This window comes from Oncorhynchus kisutch, linkage group LG5 (genome assembly GCF_002021735.2).
Source record: "Oncorhynchus kisutch isolate 150728-3 linkage group LG5, Okis_V2, whole genome shotgun sequence".
In the NCBI taxonomy this organism is placed as follows: Eukaryota; Metazoa; Chordata; class Actinopteri; order Salmoniformes; family Salmonidae; genus Oncorhynchus; species Oncorhynchus kisutch.
Window position 1 is genome coordinate 19,788,851 of NC_034178.2, and position 24,874 is coordinate 19,813,724.

General features: G+C 43.0%; 2 protein-coding genes across 3 annotated transcripts; both read right to left on the reverse strand.

Moving 5' to 3' along the window:
• Positions 1-7,010: 7,010 nt before the first annotated feature.
• On the reverse strand, positions 7,011-18,708 carry LOC109875756 (zinc finger protein 2 homolog). Its single transcript, XM_031823866.1, has 2 exons — positions 18,682-18,708; positions 7,011-11,147 (listed from the first exon to the last, which is right to left on the reverse strand). Exons 1-2 carry the CDS (start codon positions 18,706-18,708, stop codon positions 10,383-10,385), a joined length of 792 nt encoding a protein of 263 aa, XP_031679726.1. The 3' UTR covers positions 7,011-10,382.
• LOC116374172 (uncharacterized) lies at positions 18,326-23,847 on the reverse strand. 2 transcript variants are annotated; one of them, XM_031824633.1, is made up of 3 exons: positions 22,415-23,847; positions 21,918-22,041; positions 18,326-19,346 (listed from the first exon to the last, which is right to left on the reverse strand). In XM_031824633.1, the coding sequence occupies exons 1-2, from the start codon at positions 23,640-23,642 to the stop codon at positions 21,959-21,961; spliced, it is 1,311 nt and encodes a 436-aa protein (XP_031680493.1). In that variant the 5' UTR covers positions 23,643-23,847; the 3' UTR covers positions 18,326-19,346; positions 21,918-21,958. The 2 variants fall into 2 exon arrangements, with proteins under 2 accessions (XP_031680493.1, XP_031680494.1); XM_031824634.1 differs by having other exon boundaries at positions 21,914-22,041.
• Positions 23,848-24,874: the final 1,027 nt, after the last annotated feature.

Sequence of the window (24,874 nt, forward strand, 5' to 3'; positions counted from 1 at the left end):
TGCAGGCAATGAGGCAGTGATCGCTGAGATCCTAATTGAAACAGCAGAGGTGTATTTGAACAAAGTAGTTAACCCACTAGGCCGTCATTGAAAATAAGAATTTGTTCTTAACTGACTAGACGAGTTAAATAAAGGTAAACTAAAAAAATAAACATTTGGAGGGCTGACAGGATAATATCTATGAGGGTGCCCATGTTTACGGATTTAGGGTTATACCTGGTGGGTTCCTTGATCATTTGTGTGAGATTGAGGGCATCTAGCTTGGATTGTAGGACGGCTGGAGTGTTAAGCATATCCCAGCTAAGGTCCCCTAACAAAATGAACTCTGAAGATAGATGAGGGGCAATCCATTGACATATGGTGTTGAGGGCACAGCTGGGAGCTGAGGGTGTCTATAACAGGTGGCAACAGTGAGAGACGTATTTCTGGAGAGATTCATTTTTTATCTTCAGGAAGCATGAGTTTTTACTCACCAGTGTAACAATACAGTGTGGTTAAAGACTTAGTTAGCCAGTTGTAGACACGTTATGGTTACCTATAAGTACAAACAGTTATGTTTTTGCGTTATTACATATTTATTAACTTATTTTGTGAACTCTTCCAAACTACCCACAATGCAGTATTTCTTCACGTCATATGGATGATCAACTCTGTGCTACTGAGTTTGTATGCCAGTGAAACGGTGTAATGAAGTTACATTTTTTAAATATATGTATCCTTTATTTAACGAGGCAAAGTCAGTTAAGAACAAATTCTTATTTACATTTACGGCCTACCCCAGCCAAACCCTAACCCAGATGATGCTGGGCCAATTGTGCACTGCCCTATGCGACTCCAAATCACAGCTTGTTATTATACAGCCTGGTTTTGAACAAGGGGCTGTAGTGACGCTCCTAGCACTGAGATGCCGTACCTTAGACTGCTGCGCTGCTTGTGTGTTTACATTACACTCTAATATACTCAGTGATAAAGGTATGGGATTCAGGGTAATCTAGGTAGTTTATGATAAATGTATAAAGTACATGTTTTATAAACTCATGAACAGCAGCCAGTTTATTAGCCCGGTTTTGTTAGTTTAGGTGTATTATACTTCTTTGCCACCATTTCTGTTGTAGTTTACATCATAGGGAATAGGCTGGTCCTCCATACTACATCACACCTGACTTTGGCATTCTTCTGAATTCTGATTGGTTTAATGTAATAAAACCAAAAATAGAACAGCGAGGTGTAACTTTATATTGGGAATTATTTTTTGTTTTGTTTTGTTGATATTTTATAAACAATACAAAACATACACATACAAATTACAACATCATACAAACATTAACTACATCACACCTGCCCAGACCCACTAGAACACACCTCCATCTCCATTAACTACATCACACCTACCCAGACCCACTAGAACACACCCCAATCTCCATTAACGACATCACAACCCCATCTCCATTAACTTCATCACAACTGCCCAGACCCACTAGAACACACCTCCCGGATCCACTAGAATACACCTCCATCTCCATTAACGACATCACAACTGCCCAGACCCACTAGAACACACCTCCCGGATCCACTAGGTCACACCTCCATCTCCAGCGCCCGCAACACTCTCCGCCACATGGCCTCAAACTGAACCATTTTATTTCTCTCTGTCGCCCAAAACTTTACATTTTTAGATAATAAAGCGTTTGACCTTTCTATTGCGTTAACAACAGACGATTGGTTGACTTACAGTTTTTAAACAGTACTTAAGATGATTGACTAGAAAACCATCTGGTATCTCACTGCACCCTCACATTCCATGTATTGAAATATGCAGACAGACGGATTAAAAGTATGTTTACATTGTACTCCTTCTGACAGCCAACTTTCTAACTCCGCCCATAATTTTTGGATGTCATAACGTTCCCAGAAGGATTATTGAGTCATTGTTATTTTTACACTTAAGACATGACTCTGCCATTGTGCTGTAGAATTTCTGAATTTTGTTTCTTGTATAATAAGGGACTATCATCTGTCCCAACATCACAGGCCACAGACTTTGATAAAGACTTCCAAAAGTTTTTCTGCAGTTTTGGATCGACTGAGTAAAAAACAAAGGGCGGTTTCTCCCTGTGCACCTGCCAATGTAAATCCATTGAACGAGACAAGTTACCAGACAGGGCGTATTGCTAATGCTCTTCCTATTGAGAATCTGAATGACAATTAACTTGTGGGCGGTGGTGGTGAGGACTTCTGTGTTTTTGGTTGTTTCCTGGTTACATCACCCAACTTGAGCTTCAATTGGCGGACAGATAGCCTAACATTCTCCTGCAAAATGTCTTGATAAACTTGGGAATTCATTTTTCCATCGATGATAACAAGCTGTCCAGGTCCTGTGGCTGCAAAGCAGCCCCAAACCATGACGCTCCCGTCACCATACTTTACAGTTTGGATGAGGTTTTGATGTTGGTGTGCTGTGTCTTTTGTTCTCCACACATAGTGTTGTGTTTTCCTTCTTAAACAACTCAACTTTAGTTTAATGTATCCACAGAATATTTTGCCAGTAGCGTTGTGGAACATCCAGATGCACTTTTGCAAACTTCAGACGTGCAGCAATGTTTTTTCTGGACAGCAGTGTTTTTTTCCGTGGTGTCCTCCAATGAACACCATTCATGTTTAGTGTTTTATGTATCGCAGACTTGTCAACAGAGATGTTAGCATGTTCCAGAGATTTCTGTAAGTCTTTAGCTGACACTCTAGGATTCTTCTTAACCTCACTGAACTCTTGCTGTCATGCAGGACGGCCACTCCCAGCGCTGAACTTTCTCCATTTATCGACAATTTGTGTTACCGTGGACTGATGAACATCAAGGCTTTTAGAGACACTTTTGTAACACTTTCCAGCTTCATGCTAGTAAACAATTCTTAATCTTAGGTCTTCTGAGATCTCTTTTGTTCAAGGCATGGTTCACATCAGGCAATGCTTCATGTGAATAGCAAACTCACATTTTGTGAGCATTTCTTTTAGAGCAAAGCAGCTCTAACCAACATCTCCAACCTCGTCTTGATTGGACTCCAGGTTAGCTCACCCCTGACTCCAAATAGCTTTTGAAGAAGTCATTAACCTATGGGTTCACATACTTTTTCCAACCTACAATGTCAATGTTTAAATGATGTATTCAATATAGACAAGAAAAACACAATCATTTGTGTGTTATTGGTTTAAGCACGCTATGTTTGTCTATTGTTGTGACTTAGATGAAGATCAGATCAAATGTGATGACCAATTCCAAAGGAATTCACATACTTTTTCTTGCCACTGATGCACATATGACTGAAATGTAACAAAAAACACAAAAATCACTGAGCCAGCTTTGATGGCCCAATAAAAAAACAGCAGGTTTCTGCCAGTCAATGGGATAATTCCAGTGCAGTACATATGTAGAGGGATAATTCCAGTACAGTACATGTGTGGAGGGATTATTCCAGTACGGTACATGTGTAGATGGATAATTCCAGTACAGTACATGTGTAAAGGGTGTAGAGGGATAATTCCAGTGCAGAACATGTGTAGAGGGATAATTACAGTGCAGTACATGTGTAGAGGGATAATCCCAGTACAGTACATGTGTAGAGGGATAATTCCAGTACAGTACATGTGTAGATGGATGATTCCAGTACAGTACATGTGTAAAGGGTGTAGAGGGATAAATGTGTAGAGGGATAATTCCAGTGCAGTACATGTGTAGAGGGATAATTCCAGTACAGTACATGTGTACAGGGATAATTCCAGTACAGTACATGTGTAGAGGGATAATCCCAGTACATTGTAGAGGGATATTTCCAGTACAGTACACGTGTAAAGCGTGCAGAATGATAATTATAGTGCAGTACATGTGTAAAGGGTGTAGAGGGATATTTCCAGTACATTACATGTGTAAAGGGTGTAGAGGGATAATTCCAGTACAGTACATGTGTAGATTGATAATTACAGTACAGTACATGTGTAGATGGATAATTCCAGTACAGTACATGTGTACAGGGATAATTCCAGTACAGTACATGTGTAGAGAGATAATCCCAGTACAGTACATGTGTAGAAGGATAATCCCAGTACATTGTAGACGGATATTTCCAGTACAGTACACGTGTAAAGCGTGCAGAATGATCATTATAGTGCAGTACATGTGTAAAGGGTGTAGAGGGATATTTCCAGTACATTACATGTGTAAAGGGTGTAGAGGGTTAATTCCAGTACATTACATGTGTAAAGGGTGTAGAGGGATAATTCCAGTACAGTACATGTGTAGATTGATAATTACAGTACATTACACATGTAAAGGGTGTTGAGGGATAATTTCAGTGCAGTACATGTGTAGAGAGATAATCCCAGTACAGTACATGTGTAGAGGGATAATCCCAGTACAGTACATGTGTAGAGGGATAATCCCAGTACAGTACATGTGTAGAGGGATAATTCCAGTACAGTACATGTGTAAAGGGTGTAGAGGGATACTTCCAGTACAGTACATGTGTAAAGGGTGTAGAGGGATAATCCCAGTACAGTACATGTGTAGAGGGATAATCCCAGTACAGTACATGTGTAGAGTGTGTAGAGGGATAATTCCAGTACAGTACGTGTGTAGATGGATAATTCCAGTACATTACATGTGTAAAGGGTGTTGAGGGATAATTCCAGTGCAGTACATGTGTAGAGAGATAATTCCAGTACAGTACATGTGTAAAGGGTGTAGAGGGATAATTCCAGTACAGTACATGTGTAAAGGGTGTAGAGGGATAATTCCAGTACATTACATGTGTAAAGGGTGTAGAGGGATAATTCCATTGCAGTACATGTGTAGAGAGATAATCCCAGTACAGTACATGTGTAGAGGGATAATCCCAGTACAGTACATGTGTAGAGGGATAATTCCAGTACAGTACATGTGTAAAGGGTGTAGAGGGATAATTCCAGTACAGTACATGTGTAAAGAGTGTAGAGGGATAATTCCAGTACAGTACATGTGTAGATGGATAATTACAGTACATTACATGTGTAAAGGGTGTTGAGGGATAATTCCAGTGCAGTACATGTGTAGAGAGATAATCCCAGTACATTGTAGAGGGATATTTCCAGTACAGTACATGTGTAAAGCGTGCAGAATGATAATTATAGTGCAGTACATGTATAAAGAGTACAGAATGATTATTCCAGTACAGTATATGTGTAGAGGGATAATTCCAGTACATGTGTAGAGGGATAATTCCAGTACAGTACATGTGTAGAGGGATAATTCCAGTACAGTACATGTGTAGAGGGATAATTCCAGTGCAGTACATGTGTAAAGGGATAATTCCAGTATTTAGTATTTTAATCAATTGTATTTTCTACCACGTATGATCTCTGTAATTGCAAACAAAGGTTTCTGTACCAACTATTAAGTTCTGCTTTTCTGATGTATCAAATACTTATGTCATGCAATAAAATGCAAATTAATTATTTAAAAATCATACAATGTGATTTTCTGGATTTTTGTTTTAGATTCCGTCTCTCACAGTTGAAGTGTTCCTATGATAAAATTACAGACCTCTACATGCTTTGTAAGTATGAAAACCTGCAAAAACTGCACCACATATCACACTTTCACAAAAAACATGAAGACATGGCTAAAGGTCAATCAGATTTGTGATCATAATCCCTAACTGTGTATTGCCGCTTTCCATGTTGTCTGTAGCTTGTGAGGTGTGGAAACACTTTGTTGCTTTTAAGAATTTTGTCTTGCTGATTTTTGTTCTATGTTGCTCTGTTTGTATGCTATGTATTGCTTGTCCTATGTTGCTCTGCGTGTGCTCCCTGCTCAATGATCGTCTATATTGTAATAGTTTTTAATAACCTGCCCAGGGACTGCGGTTGAAAATTAGCCGGCTGGCTAAAACCGGCACTTTTACTGAAACGTTGATTAATGTGCACTGTCCCTGTAAAAAATAAAATTAACTCAAACTCAAACCTACATAGCAGTCAATACAAACTGAAAACCATTAGCATACAAATGTGTGCAAATTATCTTCTCAGAAATGAATGAAGTCCATGGAATGGATATAGACAAAAAGAGAATTAGGCCTAGCCGAGGTAGAGGCGAGGCAGGGGTGAGGACATCATCCTACTATTTTGACAGTCCAGATCTCTGCGAGGAACTATAGATCTCTGCGAGGAACTATAGATCTCTGTGAGGAACTATAGATCTATGTTACTATCCAAACTTCAGATTAAGACTCAGTCACACAACTCTCATATCGCAGACACACAACTCTCATATCACAGTCACACAACTCTCATATCGCAGTTACACAACTCTCATATCGCAGTCATACAACTCTCATATCACAGTCATACAATGCTATTTCCAAACGTACCTAATCAATTAGTTGTTTTTCAACAATATTTGAACCTGCAGGAATATTTTCACATTTCTATGTCATGGTTAATTCCTAGGATAATGCAACTCATACATTTACATCTTTCAATACTTCTAAAATGGGGTACAGGTTTAAAACAATTACAGGTTTAAAATAATGACAGGTTTAAAACAATTACAGGTGCACTTTACTAGCTTATACTATATCATAAATGGTCTCCACTAGTAAACACATATAGCTGGCTCGGCCCTGTTTACACCTCCAAGGTGCCCCCCTCACACAGGAATACACACTCAGAGCCTAGGAGGCTTTTCTAAAAACTACACTTTGTGTGTTTCGATCACCTCATTATTTTTTTAAACTAGGTTTCAGTTGTGGTATCCACTCAGATCAAAGGTGGGTTCATCTGCTCAGTTCCCGAAGTGTGGTCTCCCTGAGATCCCAAGTTAGAAGGATCTCTCGTGCTCCATTTAGCCAGGTTGTCTGGAGCCAGGTCATTTACCCAGGTCGTCAGTCACCAAGTCAAGATTCACGTCCCCATCGCCAAATGTGGTTTGTTAATTACTTTAATATCCAATGAGACAAACTTAACACAGAAGTCAGAGTTATTCTTAAATTAAATCTTTATTCACTTAATAAGGGAGCAGGGCAATACAACAAACATATATAAAGTTAATAAATTGAGTGATCTATGATAAATGATGGCTGGTCGACGAATCACCCCCAGATGATTCGTTGAGAGCCCCGAGACAAATGTACAAAGGTATTTTACAGCCAAGATACACCCCTTTCAACCATATATGACGAACAACAGATGTATAGAATGGGTCACAAGATTAAGATTTGTATGAAAGATACTGTCTGCTGAGAATTATAGGTATCTGCTGTAAAAACAGTACTCTTTGTGTAGAGAACCTGGGGTCATCTCTCCCTGGTACCATACAGAACAGAAACATTAACTCATGCTCTGGAATGTTCTCTCTTTAGGTTTTAATCACCCAAAAGACATTGTAAATCTCTGTTGCAGGAATTAAAGTGCTCTATGTTTTAACACCAAATTAAAATTAAACACTCTGTCAATTCATAAGGATTTGTAAGACCGTTATTTTATAGTAATGGACAGAGCCCAGTCTTAAAGTCAAACAGCAGATTTTATTCACGAGAGTACTCCTCCTTACACATTTTACCGCAGGTTATAAACTGAAAATGACATCATTAGTTTCAGCACCAACCCGTGCCATCTCCGCTCTAATACAAAGGCTGTATGGTTCTCACATCGTCTTTCCCTATTAAGATGATATATGACTTGAGCTCAGGACAGCTGGTGTAGATAAGCATTCTAGCCAGTCTGGCTATGAATTCATTCATTTCTACCATGGTACAGACAGTCATTGTTCTAATTCTTGATTATATTTGCACACATTATATTCAGTACTAAGATTAAAAAGAAAATTCAAACATATACAGTAACATAATAGTATTCTGATTAGTCAGTCCTGATTGAAATGTATACATAATTAGTCATTATTGATAAAAATTCCCTTAACAATCTCAGTTATGTCAGTTATCTCCCAGAGGCCTATCCTCAGTAGAACACACAGACACAATAGTGTGTCTGTATTCTGTTGCATAAAACAACCATTTGATGCAATAAAAGTATTATAACAATCTTGCTCTCACGGTGTCCACTGAAAGTTGACTGTTAACAACTGGGACATAAATGATACCCATTAAATCTGCCCAAGAAGAGGCAAACAAAAGAAAAACCCACAACAAACTTAAAGACAGGAAGCAAACCAAAAGGGTAGCGCAACTAAAGTTGTTGACACTCCACATCTATCAAGACAACTGGAGCACTGGGCCAGACACTCTTAAATAGAACCTGGACCAGCTCAGGTGAAACACCTTCCGAGTAACAAGATGGACAAGCCAGCACAGGTGTAACACATACTGACGAATGAGGTGACACCAATCAGTGTGCCCTACGTGCTAACAAGCTATAAAGTCCAACCTCAAAACATAAATGGAAAAACCAAAGACTGTAAACACCTTAAACTTCTTTGGGCTAGGGGGCAGTAGTTTCATGTCCGGATGAAAAGCGTGCCCAAACTGCCTGCTACTCAGGCCCAGAAGCTAGGATATGCATATGATTTGCAGATTTGGATAGAAAACACTCAGAATTTTCGAAAACTATTTGAATAATGCCTGTGAGTATAACAGAACTTATTTGGCAGGCGAAACCCCGAGGACAAACCATGCAGGCCATTTTTTTTCAGGTCACTGTATTTTCAAAATACATTCTATGGGAAACTATATTTATGAGGCACCTGGCTGCAGTTCCTATGGCTTCCACTACGTGGAGCCCACTCCACGTTGATTTTATCCGCTATTGAACACAGTATATTCCGTCTTAAATTTGATCGATTATTTATGTTTTAGGATACCTGAGGAAGGATTAGGAAAGTTGGTTGAAATGTTTGGACCAACTTTACAGGTAACTTTGTTTGTAGTCATGTTGGGCGAGTTGCAACGGGTGTATTTCTGAATCAAACGCGCCAAATAAATGGACATTTTGGGGATATAACAAAGGAATTTATCGAACAAAAGGACCATTTGTGATGTTTCTGGGACATTTTGGAGTGACAACAGAAGAAGATCTTCAAAGTTAAGGCATTAATTATATTGTTATTTCTGACTTTCGTGTGTCGCACCTCCCTGGTTGAAAAATGTTGGTCATGCATTTGTATCATGGGGCGCTGTCCTCAGATAATCGCTTAGTTTGCTTTCGCCGTAAAGCCTTTTTGAAAGCTGACACACGGTGGCTGAATTATCAAGAAGTTAAGCTTGATTTTGATGTATTACACTTGTGATTTTTTGAAAGTTAAATATTTCAAATAATTTCTTTGAATTTCGCACTCTGCAATTTCATCGGGATGTAGCGGAACGTCTAGTCGTAACAGGTTAAGAGAATGCTCACCACCAACAGAAAACAACTTCCATTTCACATTCTAATCAACTACAATGCTTCACCTTCATCAATTTAAATATGGTGTCTTCTGCCTATCAACAATTAAAAACAAGAAAAGTTTATTTTTTCCCTTCCTAAAACTCACTCACTTCTAGAACTCTCGTCTTCCTAAAACTCACTTGCTTCTAGAACTCTCGTCCACTTGGAACGAGCCCAAACAAAACTCATCTCCAAAACGGAAAAACAGTCAAAAAAAGATCCATGGCAACTCACTGGCTAAACACAAAACAAAACTTTTGACTGCCACACCTTGAGACAATCAGAAACCAAGTTGTCCTCCCCATGGACACAAGCACAAAAAACGCTGTGGTTTTGACAAGTAGCAATAAATCACTGATATCGATTAGAGGGGAAATCAGGTTGTACATGCTGTTGAAACTAACAACTAACAACTAACAAAACACATAGAAATAGGAGATCTTTTAGCTCATTGGTTAGAGGACAACCTGCCGAAGACAGTCAGCTACATTTTGGAGTGATGAACTTCAATTTAGGGGTCGCTAAACAAAGGAACGCAACACTTATTTGTCATCACTCCTCGATATCATGTTGAAATCAATTGTGCCGAGAGGAGGGAGATGAGGTTGCACGTCCTGTTAAAACTAACAGCTCAAAAAACACACGGAATCTGGGAATAATGTGTTCATCACTGGTTAGAGGACAATTTGTAGAATTGCATTTAAGTGTTGTATTTTGATTCAAGCAGGTCACCTACATGATAAGTGTAACACAGCTCTTTTTTTGTGAATCAATTTTTGTTAAGTCACATAAATATACTCTTTCAATTCAGAGCCTGGATTTCCCCCAAGGCTAAAATCCATATTACGCTAAAATCAATTCAATGAGGCAAACGTTTAGGGTTCTACATTGTGAAATTCCTTAAAAATACTCCTACTACAATGTTTAAATATTCTATATTGTGACATAATTTCATTGATATCACGAAACAACACCTTCATGTATGTATTTTCTGATGTTTGAGCAGAGATCTTTTATCAGAGTATCTCTTGTCACACTGATCACAGCTATGAGATTTCTCTCCTGTGTGTGTTCTCTGGTGTAGAGTCAAAGACCCAGATGTTGTACATCTTTTCCCACATTGACCACAGCTATAAGGTTTCTCTCCTGTGTGTATTCTCTGGTGTTGAGTCAAGTGGCCAGATTGACCAAAACTCTTCCCACATTGAACACAGCTGTAAGATTTCTCACCTGTGTGTATTCTCTGGTGTCTAGTCAGATGGCCAGATCGACCAAAACTCTTCCCACATTGAACACAGCTGTAAGGTTTCTCTCCTGTGTGTGCTCTCTGGTGCACTGTCAGCTCTCCAGAGTGACCAAAACTCTTCCCACATTGATCACAGCTAAATGGTTTCTCTCCTGTGTGTATTCTCTTGTGTTGAGTCAGATGGCAAGATCGACCAAAACTCTTCCCACATTGAACACAGCTGTAAGGTTTCTCTCCTGTGTGTGTTCTCTGGTGCACTGTCCGCTCTGCAGATTGACCAAAACTCTTCCCACATTGATCACAGCTATAAGATTTCTCCCCTGTGTGTATTCTCCTATGTTGAGTCAGATGGCCAGATTGACCAAAACTCTTGCCACATTGAACACAGCTGTAAGGTTTCTCTCCTGTGTGTGTTCTCTGATGAATTTTAATGCCTGATGAGGTGAATCTCTTCCCACAGTCAGAGCAGCAGTGAGTTATCTTCCCTGTGGGTCTCTGCAGGCGTTTCCTGAGGTGTTCTGATCTGGAGAGACTCTTCTCTGCCCCGTCAGCATCATGAGGTTGTTGAGGCTCCCCAGAGGATCCACAATAGTCCCGTCTCTCTCCTGTGTGAACAACAAAGTCAGACAGATGATTAAAGACCCACAACAGTGGAAATCCATTGTAAAAGGTGATGCCAATAGCGTAGCCATGATGTTGTACGACAATTGACTGTAATGAATGTTAAAATGATTTGAATATTGTCTTAAAATGAGCAAGAATAGTCATTATCTTGTTTTCACATTAGTAGTAACATCTAAGATTAGAAACTAGAAATAAGTTATTCACGTTGTTGAAACTAAGCAGTGTGCCAGACGACTTTTGGTCTCCAATATCGGCCCCTTTCTGTGTTCGCTAGAATTGCGGCACGAAGGCAATTTGATTGCATAAACTCCTCCTTGCTAATGAGGAAACCGATAGTTATGGATGTAGTATATCTGCCTGGAGCAAATATGGTGAGCAATGATTTTAGTTCTTCACAATGTATTCTGAATGTGAATGGGGGGAAAACTCAGGGGAGTAACCTCCATTTCCAGGTTGCTTATGAGTACATTTCACACTACTTTGGATTATAATTGTAAGGCTCATTTGAATGTCCTATTTAATATGTTTGCTACAGTATTAAGAATTATGTGTAATTATTGAAGAACCACGTTAATGACAGTATCCATTTGGGTGTTGTCAATAAAGTAAAGACTTTTTATTTTATTTCACCAGGTAGACCAGTTGAGAACAAGTTCCATTTACAACTGCGGCCCGGCCTGGCCAAGATAAAAGCAGAAAAGCAGTGTGACAAAAACAACATCACCGAGTTACACGTGGGATAAACAAAAGTACAGTCAATAACACAATAGAAAAATCTATATACAGTGTGTACAAATGGAGTAAGGAGGAAGGGCAATAAATAGGCCATAGTAGTGAAGTAATTACAATCTAGCAAATTAACACTGGGGTGATAGATGTGCAGATGATGTGCAAGTAGAAATACTGGTGTGCAAAAGAGCAAAAAAAGTCAATAAAAACATGGGATGAGGTAGGCAGTTGGATGGGATATTTACAGATGGGCTGTGAACAGCTGCAGCAATCGATAAGCTGCTCAGATAGCTGATGCTTAAAGTTAGTGAGGGAGATACATCTCCAACTTCAGCGATTTTTTGCAATTCCTTCCAATTGCAATTCCTTCAAGGAGGTGTTGCTATGCTGACCAGCGAGCTGAGATAAGGGGGGACTTTACCTAGCAAAAACTTATAGATGACCTGGAGCCAGTGGCTTTGGCAACGAATATGTGGTGGTGGATGGTATATGGGGAATTGGTGACAAAACGGATGGCACTGTGAAGGACTGCATCCAGTTTGCTGAGTAGAGTGTTGGAGGCTATTTTGTAAATGACATCGCCAAAGTCAAGGATCGGTAGGATAGTCAGAACATCAACATCAGGGTACGGCTAAAGGCTATCAGAACTGGTCGTCTAGTGCGTTGTGAACAGGGAATAAAAAGCGCAGATTTCTGGGTGTGTTCGGATAGATTCAAGGCATAATGTACAGACAGGGGTATGGTAGGGTGCAGGTACAGTGGAGGTAAACCTAGGCATTGAGTGATGATAAGAGAGGTTGCATCTCTGGAGGCACCACTTATGCTAGGTGAGGTCACTGCAAGTGTGGGAGGTGGGACAAAAGAGTTCTCTGAGGCATGTTGAGTGGGACTAGGGATAAAGAGTAAAGCGAGGCATAAAGCAATCACAGGTGTTGATTGGGAGAGCTAGCTAAGACAACAGCGGGTAATCAGCTAACAACAACAGGTAAACAGGCGATGAATGGGCAGACTGGTGCTAACTTCGGGACAAGGACGTCACCGACGTCTGGCAAAGGCTGGTTGAGGGCACACCGGACGCAATTGTGTCGGCAGACCAGTCTTGATGGATCTGCGGTGCTCCGTGTCGACAAAGGGTCCAGGCCAATTGGCAAAAGGGGTATTGTAGCTGGAGTCATTTTGTTTGCTAGCTGGGACATGCACCTGGCTTGAGGCTAACTGGTGCTAGCTACGGGACAAGGGTGTTAGCCCCTATAGCCAATCCGGTGCAAATATCCAGAGCTTACGGCAGGAATCCGGTGATGTAGTGGCTTCTAGTCGTCTTAGTGAAGAGTCTGGGAGGCATCAGCTGTGTAGCCGAGTGATTATAGGGTCCACTGAGCAGGCCGGGAGATGGGCCTGGCTCAGGGCTAGCTTCGGGGTTGGGCCACTCAGTGGCAGCTAGCTAGCTGCGATTATCCGGCGTAATGGTCCAGAGCTAACGGCAGGAACACAGTGATTTAGTGGAGAAAAACAGTCCGATATGATCAGGGTTGATATCGCGCTGTGCAGACTGGCAGGTATTATCCAGGCTAAAAGCGGCTGGTGTCTGAGCTAAAAAGGTAAAGGCCACTAGCAGTGGATAACAATGACTAAATAGCTAGTAGCTAATTAGCTGGTTAGCTTCTGATGGCTAGCTCCTGATGGAGGTTCTAGCTATAAGGTCTAAATAAATAAATAGCAGATCCGTTTCATAATGGGTGAGGCGTGTTGCCGGAAGGTATATTTAATAAAAAAATGTTAAAAGAGTGAAATATATTGCAATATATACAAAAATAGACTAAAAATACATTCCATTTATAACAAACGGGTCTTAATGCTACGCCATCTTGGATTACAAGATGACTCTTGTTAAAAACCATTGGATTTAGCAAACTCTGAAATTATTTAGTATTTCTGTGCCCATGAAAACTGTTTTCCCAGCATAACATAAGGAGCCACTAAACGATACATAGTTTGAGTGCATTTCAGAATACAAAAAACTGTCCGACAGCAAGATGCAGTATTTAAGTTGAAGTTCATCATATGACAAGCATAACATTATGACTATAACTACTGTTCCCTGATGGAGGGAAACTAGGTACAACATACTATCAAATCGTCATGTTATGACTATAACTACTGTTCCCTGAAGGAGGGAAACTAGGTACAACATACTATTAAATCCACGGCTCGCTGGAAGCACCACCGTCCACAGGTGATGAGAGTGAGGCTCGGATTTATTCCTTAAAATGTAATACCGCTCTTCACCAACCCAGGAAAGGGACAAACAGGTGTTGAACCTCGATTCCCTCCTTAAGGGAAGAGTAATTATAATCAAAGTTACAATCCCTTTCAGTCGGTCAACTTCGGTACAACATACTATGGGGAAATACAATCATCCCCCAACCGACCCAAACGGATACTAAATTAAACGGCCCCTGGCAGACCACCCAGACTTACCCCGCAAGATGCGGGGATGGTTTTGTCAATTTATTCATTGTCTTTTGTCAATGTTGAGTAAGGACGCACACCTGATTACGCATTTTGTAGTAGGACTAGTCTACCTGGCATGCACACAAATGTAGGCCTATAAATGTGCCCATTTGGGGATGTCTGATATTATTTCTGATTGTCCTAATGCACCACCAATAATGAGTTGTGGAGCTTCTCAAAGTAATTTTTCTTCACCTCCAAACAGTAAGTAAACAAAGTCTGAGGGCAGGAAACTGAGCATATTGTATACAATGTTGCAAGCTTGCTACCCGAGTTTCCTGACCCAGTTGATAGTTGATACAATGTTTCAAGTTTGTTGTAGACAGGCCATGTGCAGCCAATGTGATTTCTAGGATATTTATTTTTATCAGGATATTTTCTACCTGCAGAATGTCATGTTTGCATGTGTTGGCTTTATGTAAGGCTATTTTTTTTACATAGTTGGCAATGGCAATAAAAGTTACCTTTAAAAAGTTACCTATGGCCAGTCCTTCTATTCATAGTGTAGTGAATTCTGGGGGTAGCCCTGAGCTGAACTCAAACCTGGGTCCAGCGACCGTCAAGACAACACCTTATAACTGTTACGCCAAGATGTCTTTACTTCTTGACGATGTCGCTAGATGTTGGGTTACGGTGGCTACAATATCGTTCTCTATGAATTTGAGAGTGGTTACACTTCTCCTTCCCCCATCCCTCAGCTGTTTACCAAACCAAGTCTCTGGGCAGCCATTTTGTTTGTTTAAAAAATCCACACAACCCAGCAATCTGCAGATCAAACAATAACAAATCTGTCATTCCACCACTGTTTTGGTAATACAATGATTATGGGGTTGGAGAAATGTAACTACTCTCAAATTCATAGACAGACCTATGGATGCAAGGACTGACCATCCATGATATCAACATTATAGTTTTAACCATGTTGAGGCTATACAGTGTTGATTTACATTGTTTCTAAACATTATAGTAAAAAAAAGCTTATTTGGGGTTCTGATGGGGGTACAACAGTTGAACTAAGCTCATGAGGCATGTGTTATATTCTTCAAGAATCAATGGCTAAAAATACATAATTTAAAAGTCAAAATATGGATGTAGCAATTGCAGATTTCCGCCTTAACACCAAACATCAATTCAACAACTGCAGAGTTTGTGCCTCTGTTTTTAAGACAGTACTTACTAGTGTTATTAATCCGGGAACGGTTTCTCAAAACCATTTTATGGCTAAATTCATTGTTAGAACCATTGGACGCCTTAAGATGCGTTTGGGAAACTGGGCCGAGATATCCAGTTTCCTCCTCCTCTTCCGATGTAACAGTCATCTCCCCCTCTTCTTTCACTCCATAAACTGCTTCATCCTCCCCTTTTACTGTAACATCCTCCTCCTCTTTCACTCTGAACGCGTCTCCCTCTTCTTTCACTGAAACGTCTTTCTCTTCTTCTTTCACTGTAACAGCCTCACCCTCTACTTGTTGTTGTATTGTAACATCCTTCTCTCCCTCCTCCTCTTTCACGACAATGTTCAGCCACAGACCCTCTTTCTCTTCCTCCTCTCCTTTTACTGTAACATCCTCCTCCTCTTTCACAGTAACGGCCTCGCCCTCTACTTCTTGTTTTACTGTGATATCTTCCTCCTCTTCATCAGGAGAGTAGCTTAGTGACCACATGGTCGAGGATGTTAGCTAGGCTAATGCTAACTTAACCAGACCGCTAGCTGACTAATAACAACACTGTAAATATGAAATGAAATCGGATAACTAACTAGACGACAGGAGTGGGTTTAAAACACAGTGGCTAAAATACACTAAAGCGTCTAAAGAGCAATATTGGTTGGGCTATTTTGTCTAGCAAGCTACCCAGGTGTCTGACTAACAGTTGTTGCTGCTGTTAAAAGGAGCGTTCCGTCCACTAGATTATATGTCACGCCAACAGCATAACCTTAAATTCCCAGACCGCCATCTGTTGACTGGAGTGGGTAACGCAGCTGAGTAATATGTATATTTTATCATCAGACAACAAGTTAAAGTGTAGGGAGCATGAGTTTTTACTCACCAGTGTAACAATACATTGTGGTTAAAGACTTGGTAAGCTAGTTGTAGACACGATATGGTTACCTATAAGTACAAACAGTTATGCTTTTTCGTTATTACATATTTATTCACTTGTTTTGTGAACTCTTCCATACTACCCACAATGCAGTATTTTCACGTCATATGGATGATCAACTCTGTGCTACTGAGTTTGTATGCCAGTGTAACGGTGTAATGAAGTTACATTTTTAAAATATATTTAACTAGGCAAGTCAGTTAAGAACAAATGATTATTTACATTGACGGCCTGCCTCTGCCAAACCCTAACCTAGACGATGCTGGGCCTATTGGGAGCTGCCCTTTGCGACTCCAAATCACGGCTTGTTATTGTACAGCCTGGATTTGAACCAGGGTCTGTAGTGACGCCTGTAGCACTGAGATACCGTACCTTACACTGCTGCGCTGCTCGTGTGTTTGCATTACACTCGGTGTAATACACTCAGTGATGAAGGTATGGGAATCTGAAAATCCACAGCAGATTTTTTGAGAATTTGAAAATTGAGTGGTCCTGGGATAGAAATGTATAAAGTTGACATTACATCATAAAATCCACGTTTTAAATCATACATTAGCTATTTATGTTTTAGTAACTGCTGTTGTTGGTTTGGCGTCAAATAAGCCTCTCTTTGTATGTTATTTGCCGAATATCAGTTTTCCATGTGGGTTTTATGCTAAGGTTCCCTCTTTCAATTTGGTAGCAAACTGAAAATTGCATCTTCTTTAGGTTTGCTATTTTTATTCTGTCATCTACTGATCATTCATCCACACTGTGTGTCTCATCAATTCAGGCAATTTATGACAAATGTATAAAGTATATGTTTTATAAACTCATGAACACCAGCGAGTTTATTAGCCCGGTATTGTTAGTTTTGGTGAATTATACTTCTTATACTTATACCTTTTCGCCACCAGAGGGAGACATTGAGTAATCTTTCAGGTTAATTTGATCATTTAAGATGACAGTTTATTCTGATGTTGTGAATATGAGACACTTGGAAATAATGTATTTATTTTTATTGTAGTAAATTAGGAATTAGTAGGAATTGTTAAATCCACCATACGATCACAATAACTTTGATAGACATTTCAACTGTTTTTTTGTATATTTATAGGTCAGATTTATGTAGAATTGCTGTGGGAGTGCTATTTATATCCCGTCACTACTGATCATTCATCCATACTGTGTGTGTCCCATCATTGCAGCTTTGGAAATAAATTAACTATCCATCCATTGCTCCTTCCTGTGTTGACTCACTGACTTGAGGGAAGGGACTAGGAACTAGCTCGATATCTAGGAAGGTCATGCTAGGTTGATATCTAGCTCAAGCTTCACCTCATGCTTTTCATGAACTGTGTGATTGTGTTATCTAGTGGGAACCCGTTAGCACGGTAGGCTCTGGTGCCTTCTTGCCGTGGGCTCAAGTCAAAAGAGAAAATCAACCTGCTTGCTCCTTTATGTTCTGTCAACTTTTCGATATGGATGTTACGTTTGATACCGGAGCTACGAGCCATGCGTCCAAATCACTAAACAATCATTCAAAGCAGTGTGCTGACGCCTGTATGACTTTATTAGCAGCACGTGATCAATGGCGTCTGAAGCATCATTTAATCGAACAACAGCCTGATTGGTTTGCTATTGGGCTTGTTCAACGCTGCAGACGACTGCCAACTGACTGATCTACAAATCACTATACATCATAAATAACTACTCATTATTATTCATTTTTTTTCTTTTGGAAAAGTTTTATTGGCACAATTCCTTTAAAAACAGCTCATACATTTTTTACATCATTTACACACATAAAAACGGCAACAAGGCATAAAACACAGCATTTGAGAGTTACATTTGAATTTGTTAAAAAGTACATGTTGTTAAAATCAATTAGTTAAAACAACCATGAGTAAAAGTACTTTCCTTGTAAAAATATCAAATCTGTAGAAGCCATTTAAAATGTGTACTAATGATCTAAAAAGGTAAAACATTTTTAAGACATGAAAAACATGTTAAAAAGCCACTTTGTTAAAAAGCTGTCTTCAGTCCTTTGTACAGGAGCGGGGTGAGTCTTTATCAAGCTCACCTCATCCTGCTCCTCTGAATAGACCATCGTCCCATCCTTTGGGGCCCAGAGGAGATCCCTCCCCTAGGCGCATCGCCCTAGGCGCCGCAGCGCTGTCAGGCCGTGGCCGCCGGGACCTAGGGTGTTGTGGGGGACCCTTCGCCTGGGGTCGAGGCCCCCTTCCTTTCGTACCACCCCAGGGCTTCCGTGGCTACCATGGCCACTGCCTGGGGGGTGGTCTCTACGTTTTTCGCTACCAGCAGGTTGCGGGAGGACCACAGTGCTTCCTTCAGGCACGTGAGGGTGGGCCAGAGCTTGGTGAAGGTCTTCGATGAAGTGGGCCTTCGGCCCACCCCATATAGCACGAGCTGAGGTGTTAGGTCCTCCCCTGCTGGCAGACACGAGGTAATCAGGGGGCCTGCTTCCTTCCACAGGTCCCTGGCGGCTCTGCACTCCCAGAGCATGTGCCTCACCGATTCTTCTTGGCCGCAGCCTGTTCGGGGGCACGCGGATGTCCTCGCCATGCCCCGTGAGTGCATAACGGCCCTGACCGGGAGGATCTCGTGGGCGACCATCCAGGACAGGTCCCGATGCCGATTCAGTAGAGCAGGATGGGCCACGTTGCGCCAAACCGTTGTGGGCTCACCTATAGCGAGCCCGCGCACTGGACATACTGGTTCCCGCTCCTGCACAAGAGAGAGAAGAGAGCGGTGTTTTGTTAAGACCGTGACTGTTTCTTTTTCCAGTTTAAAATGTCTTAAAAACTTCTGGAGCTGGACGTAGGGCGGGGGTAGCAGGAAAGAGACTGGGGCTCGCAGGTCGACTGGGATCAGCCTCAGAGTCCTGAGGTATGATCCCAGCCAGAACCGTGCGAGGGCCTGAGTCTTGTTGTTGACCGGGGAGGTGGCAAGAGTCAGATGTAACGCTGTGTAGCGGCTGCCCAGGAACAAGTAGAGGTCAGGCAAGCCTTTCCCCCCTTTGGACCTGGGCCTCTTGACCACCTCCCTCCTCAGCCTCTCCCACTTGCCTCCCCACAGGAAGTAGAAAAGCATTCGCTCCAGGTCTAAAATACTCCTTCGAGGGGGGATAAAAACAGAACTGATTAATAAAAGCACAGGTAAAATCACAGCTTTAATGATTAAAACCTTGCCCTCAAGAGTCAGCTGTCGTAGTCCCCAAAAACCCAGTCTCTGTCTTACGGTCCCCAGGATTCCACTCCAGTTACCACTCCCTCCTCCCCCCCGGTCAAACTTTACCCCCAGTACCCTTATGTCCGTTAGTTTAACTGTCAGAGGTAGTCTGGTCAAGTCTGGGTCTGCCCACGGTCCGAAGAATTGGGCCTCTGTCTTGTCTCTGTTCAGTCTCGCCCCAGAGGCTCGACCGTACCAGTCAGTCCTGTCCAGAGTCCTGTCGACAGATAAAAGGTCGGTACATAAAATGTTGACGTCGTCCATATAAAAGACGCACTTGGCGGTCATCCCCCCACTCCCCGGGATACCCACCCCACTGATCCCTTGGTCCCTTCTCAAGACCTGTGCCAGTGGTTCAATACAGGCTACGAACAGAAGAGGAGATAACGGACAGCCCTGACGGACGCCGCAGTGTACTCCCACTGCTTTTGACAGATGCCCATTTACAAGGATTTTGCTGGTGATGTCCCCATACAGCAGTCCCACCCAAGCTAAGAACCTGTCCGGGAAACCCATTTTTTGCAGTACCTTAAAGAGGTACTGGTGCGAGACCCGATCAAAGGCTTTTTCAAAATCTAAATTTAGGACTACAAGCCGCATGTTTCTGTCTCTCGCATAACAGATGGCATCTCGGATCAGTATCAGGCTGTCCGTGATCTTCCTTCCGGGCACGGCACAGGTTTGGTCCGGGTGGATCACCTCCCCTAAAACAGAAGACATTCTGAGTGTTAAAACCTTGGTAAAAAGTTTACAATCAAAGTTTAAAAGGGTTATCGGTCTCCAGTTCTTCAAGTCAGTCCTGTCGTTTTTCTTATATAAAAGAGTCACGATCCCCACTCTAAAACTGTCAGGTAATCTGTCAAGATGTTCAAAGTCGGTAAAAACAGTCAGAAGTTCGTCGGCTAAAACATCCCAAAAGGTCAAATAAAACTCCAAAGGGAGGCCGTCCTCCCCCGGTGATTTACCCCTCTTAAAATGTTTCAGTCCTTGTTCGATTTCGGTCCTCGTCAGGTCTTTTGTCAGGTCGTCTGTCTTGGGTAGGGTCTTGTCGATGTATGTTAAAAGGTCCCCCATTGTTTCTTCGCACACATCTTTTACCCCAAACAGTTCCCCATAAAAATCCTCAACTGCTTCCTTTATTCCTTCTGTATCTGTTTTTAAAACCCCATCTTTATTTTTTAAACGAGTCATTAACCTACCCTTACTAACTATTTTCTTAAAAAAGTACCTAGTGCACTTCTCCCCCTCTTCTAATTCCCTTTCCTTACTTCTTAAAATAACCCCCTTGCTTCTCTGTTCAGCTAAAAATGCCATTTCCTTTTTTACTTCTTTAATTTCTTGGTTAAAATCAAGGCCCTGTTGGCATAGGTTAAAATACCTTTCCAGTCGCTTTTGCAGTCCCACCATGCATCTATCTTTTTCTTTACTTTTTTTCTTTCCTATCTCTCTAAAGAAGGTCCTCGTCCTTCCCTTCACCATTTCCCACCACTGTGCTCGCGTGTCAAAGAAGTCCTGTAGCGTCTGCCACTGGCTGAACTGCTCCCTGTACTGGCTAACTACTTTATCATCTTCTAAAAGGGAACAGTTCAATTTCCAGGGCCCTCTTCCCACAGTCACACCCGAAGATAGTGAAAGGGTGCACGTCAGCATTACGTGATCTGAGAAGAAAGCAGGGGTTATTCTAGCATCAGTTGGGGGACAGTCCCGGGTAAACAGATAATCGATGCGAGAGGCTCTGGTGCCGTCACCACTGGTCCAGGTGAAGCCCTCCTCTCTTGGATGCAGGGTTTTGAAACAGTCAGTCAGTTTAAAATCCCTGCACAGCCCTTGCAATAAAACACTTGACCTGTCTACCTTAAAATCCCCTCCTGCCCCTCTCCTGTCTGCTCTACTTAAAACACAGTTAAAATCCCCACCCACCACTAGAGGATCCCTCCCTAGCATGTGGGACTGCAGGTCTTCTAAAAGTGTGCACCGGTCATGTTTGTCATTAAAACCATACACATTTAGCACGTTAAAATCCCTCCCCATAAAAGTACAATTGGCTAAAAGAGCACGCCCACCTACCACCACCGTGCTCCCCTTCACCACCACCTGTGGGGTCTTGATTAAAATGGCAACACCGTCGTTCTTGTTAAAATTGGAACCACTCCAAATGGAGGGCCCGTGCTGCCACTTATCCTCCCATTTCCTGTAAGAGGATAAAAAGGGTAGACCACACTCCTGTAGTAAAAACACATCAGAGTTAAACCTTTCTAAAAAGGATAAAACCGACTGTGCTCTTGTTACCGTTCTTACGCTCCTCACATTTATAGTGGTGATTTTAAAAGCCATAAAAGGGGTGAGTAAAAACAGTGCTAAAAGAAGAAGCATTGAGCAGTTAAAAGGGGGTTAGTTCTCAGGGACTTTCTCTCTCTCCCTCCGGGGTAAGGGAGTTTGGAGGGGAGAGGAGGTTAAAATAGGGCTTAAAAAGGAGGCTTGATTGGGGGAGTTGGAGGGGAAGGTTCTGGGTTCTTCCTCCCCCTGAGAGCTCTCCCACTCCACCTTTCCTTTTTTCTCCTCACCCTGTTCGGGGTCAGAGAGCTCCTCAGCGTTTCTTTTACGTAGGGGGAGGTGTTCCTTCAGAATCTCCCCCTCCTCTCCCGTACCTTCTGACACAGTCTCCATGGTGCTTTCCGACACCGACCCTATAATATCTGACCCACTTGGGGAGCTTTTACTGAACATCTCTCCGGAGCCGTCTTTCTCGGCCCTTTCTCCTTCAGGGGTCACATTAGTCTGGGGCAGGGGGATTGGGGTGGGGAGGGTTTTGTCCTCTCCTCCCACTTCTTCCACCACTACACCTTCCGCGCCCTCCACTACAGCCACCACCACCACCGGCTCCACAACTATCTCCTCCACCACCACCGGCTCCACAACTATCTCCTCCACCACCACTACTGCCTCCTCCTCCACCACCACCGGCTCCTCCACTACCACCTCGGCAACTGCCGTTCCAGCCCTCTGGCGCTCGGAAGCCCGGTCCGCGGCCGCCCACTCCCTCCTTCCCGCCTTGGCCCTGTTGGCCCAGGAGGAGGGGCAGTCGCGGATGAGGTGGGACCGTTCGCCACAGAGGTTGCACGACCTTCCGTTCGTGCACTCCTCGTAGCGGTGGCCCACCTCCCGGCACTTCATGCAGACGACCTTCTGACAGGCGTCTGCAAGGTGGCCATGTTCACCACACTTACGGCACAGCTTGGGCTGGTCCTGGTAGTGAACATGGCCCCTGTTCTCTCCGAGGACTATGGTGGATGGGATGGCTTTCAACCCACCATAGCCCCCAGGGTCCTCCCTTTGCTGGACAGTGACCCTCCAGGCCCCTGTCCAGATCCCATCGAGGTCTTTTACCTGGATCAGGGGGCCCTTCACGTTGCAGTACCTGTCCAGCCATACTGCAACGTCCTCCGGCTGTACGGTTTCATTGTACATGCGGATAATAACGGTTATAATGCTATTATCCGTCAGCTTGGTCACCTCAAACATTGCTGTGAGGGACCCCTGGGTGTTCAGGGCGTTCTGGAGTTTCCCCCAGAACTCCCTCAGGAAGCTGGCGTTGGCAAAACTGACATCGAAGCCCTTCCTATAGGGGAGGGCTAAGATGCAGTTTACCTGCGCGGGATGAAAGCCGAGCTCTTTCTGGAGGAATTTTCTGGAGAAATCCAATCGGGATAACTCCATTATTTTTCCTCCCTTCTCCTTTAGAAGGAGGCGCACTGCATGGTGCCTCCTCATGCCAGCCTGTGCTGCTGACATGATGGAGGCCCACTCCCTTTACAGCCCAACACCAGTGAAAGGGGGAAGAGGGGGGGAGGGAGAAGAAGGAGGGGGGTGTAAAACAGCCGAGGAACTAGCAGGCTCAGCCAGGCTGTGCTGAACAGGTCCTACCAGTAGCACGGGACACACAACAAACTATCTAGCACAGCACCAAACTAATCTTATCAACAATGGGAAGGGACACAAGGATTTTGAATATATATATATATTTTTTTTAAATAATTAAAGACACGAAGGGGAAGGACAAAAATAGACAAAAACCAAACAAGGTGCGGGGGAGGGGCAAACTAACAAACAAATTTAGGTGAGGGGAAAATAAGGAGAAAACAAAAGGGGCACTGACCAACACAAAACCCTGCCAAGCTTGAGGGCCGAGAGAGCTAGCCAGCCTCACCAGCAGACCAGGCCAAGCCAACCAGCTAGCAAGCCTCGCCAGCAGACCAGGCCAAACCAGCTAGCAAGCCTCACCAGCAGACCAGGCCCACCAGCCAGCGAGCCCCACCAGCAGACCAGGCCAAGCTAGCCAGCTAGCGAGCCCCGCCAGCAGACCAGGCCAAGCCAACCAGCTAGCGAGCCTCACCAGCAGACCAGGCCAAGCCAACCAGCTAGCAAGCCTCGCCAGCAGACCAGGCCAAACCAGCTAGCAAGCCTCACCAGCAGACCAGGCCCACCAGCCAGCGAGCCCCACCAGCAGACCAGGCCAAGCTAGCCAGCTAGCGAGCCCCGCCAGCAGACCAGGCCAAGCCAACCAGCCAGCAAGCCGGCCAGCAAAGGTCCCCCAGTTGGCGACACAAAACAAGAAACAGAAACAAAAGGCAGTTTTTAGGGGGTGAACTAACAAATACAAGGTGGATAGGGACAAGGAAAATACAGTCAGACAAACACGCGACAATGCAATGCCTGCCGCGCCTCAAGGGCTAGCCGGCAATACAACACTCAAAACAGTAGGAGTAATTGAATGGGGGGGAGGGTAGGATACAAAGGGGAGGAGAGGTACAAAACAGGACAAACAAGGGGAAAACTGAAATGTAAATAAAATAAGAAAGAAAAAGGACCAGAGGGCCTTTAAACTCACCCTACAGGTGCTGGTGCACCTGTAGTCCACCACCAGAACCACCACCTAACCCAGGACAAAAACAACAGTGAAACAATACAACAATAATGATTTTAAACAAAAATAATTAGCACAACTCCGGCGCCCTCCGGCCTGC